At 41.1% G+C, this 10,401-nt stretch overlaps 1 protein-coding gene across 1 annotated transcript in view; it reads right to left on the reverse strand.

Moving 5' to 3' along the window:
• Nucleotides 1-10,401, reverse strand: part of LOC101980138 (transmembrane protein 180) — a 32,112-nt gene that overhangs the window by 4,531 nt on the left and 17,180 nt on the right. The window contains exon 4 of the mRNA XM_005351172.1: nt 8,871-8,993. Within this exon, the coding sequence (XP_005351229.1) occupies nt 8,871-8,993 (123 nt within the window). The remainder of the gene's footprint in view (nt 1-8,870; nt 8,994-10,401) is intronic.

Genomic DNA, 10,401 nt, shown 5'->3' on the forward strand with positions numbered 1-10,401 from the left:
TCTCTGTCTCTCTCTCTGTCTCTCTCTCTGTCTCTCCCCCTTCATTTTGGAGATCAGATGTAAGCTCTTGGCTACTGCTCCAGCAATATGCTTGCCTGCCTGCTGCTATATTCCTTACCATGTTGATCATGGACTCACCCTCTGAACTGTAAACAGGCCCCCCAATTAAATGTTTCCTTTTATAAGTTGCCTTGGTTAGCGGGGCAGTGGTGGCACACGCCTTTAATCCCAGCACTCGGGAGGCAGAGGCAGGTGGATCTCTGTGAGTTTGAGGCCAACCTGGTCTACAAGAGCTAGTTCCAGGACAAGCTCCAAAGCTACAGAGAAACTCTGTCTCGAAAAACAAAATAAAATGAAACACTTCTTAAGGAAAGCAGCATGGCTCAGGGAGTCACATTTGATCCTGGGGTCACACAGTGGAAAGACAGAACTGACTCCCACAAGTCGTCCTCCACCTCCCCAGTTCCTCCATGGCATGCGCTCATTCATTCATTCATTCATAAGCTGTGTTTACGCTTTTTTCACCAAATATTTATAGCACATTTGCTGCATTAGGTCCTTGGGATACAGAGCAAATAATAATCTTGGCACACAACAGGCCTTACCTTCTAGCAGAATCAGAGAAACCATAAACAAATGTATTTAATTTTAGTGTGTAATTATAATGGCATTTCTTCATATGAGAAAATTTCATGTGCCCCATTTTCTCTTATAATTTTCTCCTTTCAAGAGAAAATAACTACCTAACTGTAGCTAATAACATTCCAAAACATTACCATCTGGTACGCCTTGCTCTCTTACGCCTGCTGAGTCATTTGCAGTGTCAGCTTTATGAAGTAAAGGGGGCATAATGCAAGCTATCATGCTGGCACCTCAAATTCTGTTACAATTAGACTCTTCCTAATCACAAAGCATAAGTGAAGCCTGCCTCCTCTCTGCTCTCCTTTTCCCTGCTTATATCATCTCTAAAAGGCATGAACTTACTGGGGCTGCATCCATGAAATAACTTTTATTGCCGGTCATTAAAAACAGGCAACCCTATCAGTGGAGCTGTAAGTTGAGTCAGTATCAGTGCTCATCCCTGCTAAGGAAAGGCGTGCTCAGGTTGGAAAGGGCCAAAGAGACATCAGGTCTACCAGGCAAGATAGTCTGTTTAGACTTAGAGTCAGGAAAACTCACCGATATACAGACTGTTACTTCCGTAGGATCAGAGAGGAAATATCCCCTTTCACTAGGTCAATTTTCCAAGAAGAATAATTGTCTTAAGGGTGGGCATGGAAGTACAGGCCTGTAATCTCAATACATGGGAGGTTTAGGCAGGAAATCACAAATTGAAGGCTGGTCTACATCACATAGCAAGACCTACATCAAAAGCAGAGATAAGAATATGGAAGGGATCTAGAGACGAGGAACCAATATCGCAGATTTTTCCCCCACAGTTCTAGAAGGTAGAAGTCCAAGACGAAAGAGTCAGCTTGGTTAGACTTTAGTAAGAAGTTTTCTACTTGCTTGCAGACAGAAAGTGAATATTGAATATTGTCCTGTGAATATTGGACCTAGAATCTTGCATTGACAGCCCCTGGAATCCATGTCCTTGCATGGTAGAGATGTATGGCAGACAGAGAACATATATTTATATCTTCTTTCTCCTTTTCCCTTGTGTGTGTGTGTGTGTGTGTGTGTGTGTGTGTGTGTGCGCGCGCGCACGCGCGCGCGTACATGTGTGCTAACTAGGGATCAAACCTAGGCCTTCACATATGCTGACAATGCACATGCTGTTTATCAATGAGCAATGTCCAGAACCCCTACCTCTCTTCTTTCCAGGGCATTTATCCTGTCATGTAGGCCCCATATTCATGACCTTCTCTAAACTTATTCACTTCCCAGAGTCCCTATCACCTGATATTGACCATTGTGAGTTGGGACTTTAGACCATTGTGAGTTGGGACTTTAGAATATGAGCTTTGAGCAGACTCAGTTTAGTACACAGTATCCTGTTTAACATGCTTTCTTGAATCGCTACTAATTTCCTTAACATTATACACCAAGGCACAGCCATGACAAAGTTACATAGCTAGTGAGTTTGGACCTGGAACTGAAATTTCTCCCTACAAAAATTTATCTCAACTAAAAAGTCTCTCCAAGAAAAGGAATGGTACCTCTACTCTATTTTTAAGGAAAAGAACAAATTAACCAGTTTTTAAGACGGTTGTTCTTTTTCTGTGGACATGAGTTGAGATATTCTTGAGTACCAAGGATCTCACAGCTGGTTATGATCATAGTACAGTCTTGAAAGTGGAACTGAGCCAGACGGTAGTGGCACACACCTTTAATCCCAGCACTTGGGAGGCAGAGGCAGGTAGATCTCTGTGAGTTCGAGGCCAGCCTGGTCTACAAGAGCTAGTTCCAGGACAGACTTCGAAGCTACAGAGAAACCCTGTCTTGAAAACCCAAAAAAAAAAAGAAAAAGGAAAGAAAGAAGGAAAGAAGAAGGGAGGGAAGGAAAAAAGAGAAAGTATATGATGCACTGCACACCTGCTTTTCCCTTCCCAGAGGCTGAAAGATTTTGTTCATGCCTCCATCTATGCAGACTATAGGAGACAGGGGCGGGGAGATGGAATAACCTAGCATTTCTCCAGAAAACATCCTAAGGTTGATATTCCCTCCTTTGGATTAAATAATTTCCTCAGGTAACCCCTTTGCAATGGAACACTAGGTCAATTTACAGAAGTAAATAGGAAATGCTATGGGTGAAAAATATTGGCCATAATTCTACAGAAAAAAACAAAGTATATATATTTCTATGGTTCTAGAATTCTACCCCCAAAAATTTCTTTGACATGGTATCAGTAAACGAATTCAGCCTTGACTGTAATCTTCTTGACCAGATGTTCTTAATTTAAAACAATGCAAACATTTGTATCTACTATAGTTAGAGCCTCGACTTAAACAACCCTGGCTCAAATTAAGTGCTTATCTCTATGTTCCTAAACATACATGTGCTCATATGTACTTCATATGTATTTTGCCAGCTTTCAGTGCTGTCTTTCCAATGCACAATGCTGAGGAAAGGTAGCCTTATATGGCCTAGCACTCTCTGTGTAGACAAGGCTAGCCTTAAATTCATCAAAATCTTGTCTCTGCCTTCCAAGTACTAGGAATAAAGCACGTGTGGGGTCAAAGGCATGTTCTACTACACCTGGTTATTTCATTTCTCTTTAGAACCAAATAATATTCATATTATTTTATATATGTATCAGACTTCCATTATCCATTTATTTGTAAAAAGAAATACAAGTTGGCTCTAACTCATTGCTATATATAGTAAATAGAGCAGCAATAACTGTGGATAGGCAAATATCTCTATGGTAGGATATAAAGTTCACAGGGAATGTTGCATATGTAACCTTTTTTGTTTGTTTTGTTTTGTTTGTTGAGACAGGGTTTCTCTGTGTAGCTCTGACTGTCCTGGAAACCAGAATGGCCTTGAACTCACAGAGATTCACCCGCCTCTGCTGTAATTAAAGGCATGCCCCTGCATTGCCTGGCTCATTCATAATTTTTAACAACACACTTGTATGACTTGGGGTGGACCTCAATGGTAGAGCATTTACCTAGCGTGTCCCAAGCTCTGGGTCATATTTACAGCATTGAGAAGAAAAGGAAGAAAGAGGTTTCTTTCCCACCCGGTCCCACAGACATTCAGTCCCAAAGAAACACACAGAGGTCTATGTAAATTATAAACTGGCTGACATGTTAGCTCAGGCTTCTTATTAGTTCTTATAACTTATATTAGCCCATAATTCTGGTCTGTGTTAGCCACGTGGCTTGGTATCTTTTATCAGTGAGGCATTCTCATCTTGCTTCCTCTGCTTTTGGATTAAGACTGCAGACTGACCATTTTCTCTTCCCAGAACTCTCCTGTTCTTGTCGCCCATCTCTACTTCCTGCCTGGTCACCCTGCCTATACTTCCTGCCTGGCTACTGGCCAATCAGCCTTTTATTAACTTAATACAAGTGATAGTGTACAAGACCATTGTCTCACAACAGAAACATGCTTGTATATAAACCAGATTGATCACAAAAAGCCACTATCCCTTTTTGTCTTGGTTTGGTTTGCATTTTTAGATAGGCTCTTACACTATAGCTCAGACTTGCCTGGAACTCACTATGTAGTACAGGCTGGCTTCAAACTCATGGCAACCCTCCTGCTTCCACCTCCTGTGAGTTAGTATTACAGGTACGAGCCATCATACCTAGCAAAAGCTATTTCTTAAATAATAAATTTTATTAACAAATTATCTACAACATGCCAGTAGATGACAGTGTAATCCAGTGAACAGAACTGGCAGCCTATGACCCATGGTGAAAATGAACCTTTGAATTCCTAATGTCCCGTGGAGCATCAGGAGCTCAGCCAGGACTGCAGGGCACTGCTGGCACATGGTTACAGGTATGGTTACACATCCAGTGCAAGTAGCCAATCACAAGCCCGTGTTCCTTTGCAGGTGCGGCTTTTCTAACCTCTGGACTTGGCTGAGTGTACTAGACTTGCCCTTCTACCTCCCTAATGCCATGTAAGCAGAGAGGGATCAAACCTTAGGACTCTAGCTCCTAGCTCAGTATTAACACGGCAGAAATTCCATAAATGCCTGCCAAGAAAGAACACAAATCTACTTAGTTGAGCAAATGGAAGGAGACGGTCTTTTCTACAAAATCCTATTGTATTGAGCAATCTCTTGGGTAATACGAGGGTGACTTATTCTATAATTTCAAAACTATCTCTTTATGTTTGCAATGCTAGGGATTGAATCTCACACAAACTTGGCAAGTAATTTACCACTGAACCACATTCCCAGAGTTCACATAATTTTTTTAGTAGCAGTTACACACGCTCGCACACTCGCGTGCGCGCACACACACACACACAAAATGTAATAAAAAAAGAAGTAAATATATACATTAAACATATAGTAAAATAATTTGTCTGGCAGAAAGTATTTTTATTTTCTTTTTTTTTTTTGAAAGGTCTTACTGTAGTCTAGGCTGGCCTGGAACTCACTATGTAGCCCAACCTGGCCTAAAGCCCATACAATCTCCTGCCTCAGCTTCTAAAGTACTGGCATTACCACTACATTTAGCTCAGAAATAACCCTTCTTTAATTCCATTGAGGAATTCAGAATATCTTTTAAAGGGGGTCAAGGGAAAAGTACTAGCCCTAAGTAAACTGGTTCTATACACTGGAGCAGTTGGCAAAGAATTAGATGCTATATTGGGTGGTTGTAGTGGCATACACCTTTAATCCCAGCACTTAGGAGGCAGATGAATCTCTGAGTTCAAAACCAGCCTGGTCTACGAGTAAACTCTAAGACAGGTAGCACTACACAGAGGGACCCTGTCTCCAAAAAAAAGGGGGAGAAAACAAAAGAATGAACAAAGGAAGGAAGGAAGGAAGGAAGGAAGGAAGGAAGGAAGGAAGGAAGGAAGGAAGGAAGGAGAAAAGAATCAAATGCTAGGAAGCTTATCTGCTAGAGTGACATTTATTTCAACAGACATATTTGCTCAGTTCTTCACACTGGTGGAGCTTAATAGGTTTTGTGCCCCCCCACACACACACACTCATAGGTTTCTCCGCCAAGGCAGTAAGTCAGATCAAGCTGATTTGAAAAAGTAAGCAACAGGTTTATTTGATCAAAGCAATTCTCAGGCAGGTTCTCCAGTCCCAGAGATCGAGACCAGAGACACTACACCCACAAATGAAAGCAAGGAGACTTTCTAGATTGTAGGTGCAGCACAATGACATGTCTGCCATAATCTGGGTTTGTGTCCAAGTACAGTCAAAATCTGAGCACTTGGGCGACTGGCAACCTCAGGAGAGGAAACTGCAGTAGACCCCAAGAATGCAGAACTGGGACTTTCTGGCACCTTGCCTTTGTTCAGAGACTCTATGAATAGGCAGGATTTGGAGAGAGAGAGAGACAGAAAATGGGGCTTTCTGGATCATGCAGGGGTAAACTGAAGGTTCCAATCCAACAGGGACTGCAACTCAGCAAAGTACACCTGCTAAGTGCTACAGTTAGTTTCTGGACTTTGAGGTCGCACAAGCCTCATGAGGCCATGAGAGGCCAAGGTTTTGTTATCACGTAAAAGATAAAAGATATTCAAGTGCCTGTATGAGCTTGTATCTCTGGGAAAGCTTACAGTATCACAAAACTGGTTTGCCAACATGTCAGGCTGCCAGCGTGTCAGTTGCTGAGCCAACAAGAATTAGTGTTCAGAGCTGCTGTTCCCAAGGCTATAAATCTCCAGATTCCTCACCTTGACTGCTCAAGGGGAAAGGTGGGGAGCTTTATAAGGTGCTGGTGGCTGTATCACACCTTCTGAATTCCTGGCTGACTTGGTCTGGGGTGTGACCTGGCCGTTGGAACTTGTGCTTCTACACATGGGCTTGAGAAGTTTGACTGTGGAGCCTTTGTGGTTTTTGAGAACACAGATAATTCAGAGCAAGTTAAACACACCTATTCTTCCTCCCTTCCCTTGCTGTCACAACTCTCTAAGAATAAGCTAATATAGGAGACACATGGCCATGAGACTCATCAACATACTCTGTCTTCTCCCATTATGGTCACCGTAGCTTCCCACCATGAACTTGCCTGAGGCTTTTAATGCTACCTACCTTTACAGAAACTCTTCCACTAAGAAAAACAGTCACCTAGTACATGGAGAAGCTGAGATTTATGCAAGTATTCCTGTACATTCTACAGAAAAGATAGGGATGCTACTCGAAGTCCTGAGTTCAATCCCCGGTACCACAAAAACAAAAGCTACCAGATTATACCAACACCACAGAAAAAGTACTGTATAGAAGCGTGTGTTCATCTCAGCAAGCCCAGCACTTGGGAAGCCGAGGCAAGAAGATTAAGAGGTCCTGGTCAGAGGCCAGAAAGATGGCTCGGTAGGTAAAGGTGCATGTTGCTAAGACTGACAAGCTCAATTCCTGGTACCCACATAACAAAAGAACAAACTCTTGTCGTAGAATGTGTACATATGGTTGCTGTTACACACACACACACACACACACACACACACACACACATTCATTGAATAACCAAATGTACAAAGTTTTTATAAATAAATATGCACAATATTGATTATTTAATCTAAGAAATGACTTTATAAATTTTCTCTGTATTTTAATTACTATTTTGTGTCTTTAAATTTTTTCATAACAAAAAGTTGTGAGAAAAAGTATGTCTGGATTGACAAGCAGAAAATAGAAACACTATCAATATGTGCTGAAGCTAATGCATTCAGATGCAGAGAGCTGACTCTGTGTGATCATGGCCAAACTTTATCTTTTTTTCTGTTTGTTTGTTTGTTTTTCAAGACAGGGTTTCTTGGTTTCTGAGTAGCTATAAAGCCAATCCTGGAACTCGCTCTGTAGACCAGGCTGACCTCAAACTCACAGAGATCTGCCTGCCTCTACTTCCCAAGTGCTGGGATTAAAGGTGTACACCACTACTGCCCAGCCAAATTTTATATTTTCATGTATTTGAAGATATTCATAATAAGGTGTTGGAGGGAGAAGTTGTGACAAAACTTAGAAAAACCATAAAAATGACATAAAAAAAAACTACTGGGACTAAAAAGTACTATAAAAAGACTGAAAAATACTCTAACATGCCAAAGTCAATGTCTTTCTTATCTACAAGCAATAATTACAAATGGAATGTTACTTATATTAGCACCCATAAATATAAAATATTTAGATAGAAGCCTGAAAAAATAAGCAAGATCTACATAAGGAAAACTACAAAACTCTGACAGAAGACATCACTGAAGGAGGAAATGATCCCTGCTCATAACAGGGAGCTGCAGTCTTGGTATGTGTCAATTCTTCCCACTTGGATCTGTGGATTCACTCTCCCATGAGTGTTCTCTGACCTTAGGCAGACTGGGGTAGAGAGCTCTCTTCCACATAATCGTAGTACCAGTATGTTTCTGGTAGGATCCTTTTTATTTCTGTGGTACTGAAGATCAAACCCAGAGCTTTCAGTCTGCTGGGTAAGTGCTCTACCGCTCAGCTCTCTTCCCTAGAGCCCTATGGACACTCCTTATTTGTATTTTATTCTAGTTTTATCTAGCCTGTAAGCAAGGCCTCAGAAACAAACAACAATGAATGAGTAGACAACGCAAAATACATAATCACTATATAGCTTTGTGTGAATTATACAAACATATGCAATATATGTGATTTCAATAATAATACAAAAGCTATGGACTGAGGGATGGCTCAATGGTGAAAAGCACTGGCTGTTTTTCCGGAGGATCTGGGTTCAAGTCCCAACACCCACATGACGGCTCACAACTGTCTGTAACTCCATCTCCAGGGAATTCGACACCCTTACCAGATCCACATGCAGACAAAATGCCAGTGAACATAAAATAAAAATAAATCATAGAGCATTGTTTGAAATTTTTTTATAAAAGCTATCCCATAGCTCTTTAACACAATGCTTTTTATCATAGTTCATTTGAGATATAGGAGTTAATAGCAAACAATAGCCAAAGTCCAAGACAATTTCTTTTTTTCTGGTTTTTTGTTTGTTTGTTTGTTTTGTTTTGAGACAGGGTTTCTCTGTAGCTTTGGTTCCTGTCCTGGAACTAGCTCTTCTAGACCAGGCTGGCCTCAAACTCACAGAGATCTGCCTGCGTCTGACTCCCGAGTGCTGGGATTAAAGGCATGCACCACCACCCTGCGGGCCAAGACTAATAGCTAATAAGAAAGGGTGAATTTGCTTGCATGGCAGCAAATGTTTTGGGTTTTTTTTTGTTTTGTTTTGTTTTGTCTTGTTTTGTTTTTCACTACCTGCTGTTTGGATCTCCATACCCATACTGGTTTAGCTTTGACAGTATCAACATAGGAGCTAAAGACTGGGCAGGTCTGGTAAACAAAGCACTGATGCTGAAAACCATCAAGGAAAGGGGAGACCTGAAACAGACAAAAATAGTATCAGTCTTAATATAAATCACATTCGTTGCATTTCTTATTCTTCTTTGAGTCAGTGTGTCTCACTATGTAGCTCTGGCTTGTTGTCTAGAATTCATTCAGTAAACCAGGCTAGCCTTGAACTCACAGAGATCCACCTGCTCTGCCTCCCAAGTACTGGGAATAAAGGTGTGTTCCACTGGCCAGCACAGCTATTGTATTTCTGTACTCAACTATGTATGTATATCTATATGTGAAGGGCCTCTTCATGTATGAAGTTCCCTTTGACTTAAGTAAACAACTATAGAAATAGCTTAGTGATTATAAAATAAATATTAATTCCTTAGTTTAAGGGGTAATAGAATTCAACTACTTTATTGTTATTCTTTTGTTGTTTTTATTTGTTTGAAACAGACTATGTAGCCCAGGCTGAACTTCAACTCACTACGTAGCACAGTCGGATCCTGAACTTGAGGTGATGCTTCTGCATCAGCCTCCACATTGCTAGGATTACTGGTGTGAGCCACAACACACAGCTATTTACTGAGACAAGGTCTTGCTATATGGCTGGCCTAGAGCTCAAGTGATCATCCTGCCGCAATCTACTGAGTGGCTGAGTCTTCAGGAAGGTGCCACTATGCTTACCTGACAGTAGGCAGCCATATGGTACTTAGACATGTTGGCATTTGGTAAATGTTGATGCATCACAATTCATACAACATAAAACAAACTGAGATTTCACTTCGGTTCCTCAGCTTTAACCCTTATGAGAGAAATAGACAGGGCTGGAAGGCAGAGAGAATAAATAGGAGGAGAAATCTAGGAAGGAGCAAGGAGCAAGAAAAGGAGAAGGAGAGGAGGACACTATGAACCAGCCACCCAGCCATACACCTAGCCATGGGGTAATGAAGAAAAAAAGATATATAGAATAAAGAAAGGTAAAAAGCTCAGAGGCAAAATGTTGTTAAAGAGAAATGGGATAATTTAAGTAAGAAAAGTTGGCTAGAAACAAGCCAAGCTAAGACTGGGCATTTATAAGTAAGAAGAAGTCTTCTGTATTTATTTGGGAGTTGGGTGGTGGGCCCCCAAAGATTAAAAAAAATAATAACTACACTCTGGTATATATTTATGGTGTCAACATAACTAAGCTAGAGAGACTCTGGTAAGTCCTGTCTGTGTGACATTTTGTACTTAAGATCTGAATAAATGCCACGGAGTGGTGGCTCACACCTTTAATCCCAGCACTTGGGAGGCAGAGGCAGGTGGATCTCAGTGAATTTGAGGCTTCTCAGTGAGTTTGAGGCCAGTCTGGTCTACCAAGCAGTTCCAGGACAGCCAGAACTGTTACATGGAGAAATCCTGTCTCAAAAAAACAGAAAAAGAAAGGAGAAAAAAAGAAAGAAAGAGAAAA

Source organism: Microtus ochrogaster, chromosome 8 (genome assembly GCF_000317375.1).
Source record: "Microtus ochrogaster isolate Prairie Vole_2 chromosome 8, MicOch1.0, whole genome shotgun sequence".
Lineage (NCBI taxonomy): Eukaryota > Metazoa > Chordata > Mammalia > Rodentia > Cricetidae > Microtus > Microtus ochrogaster.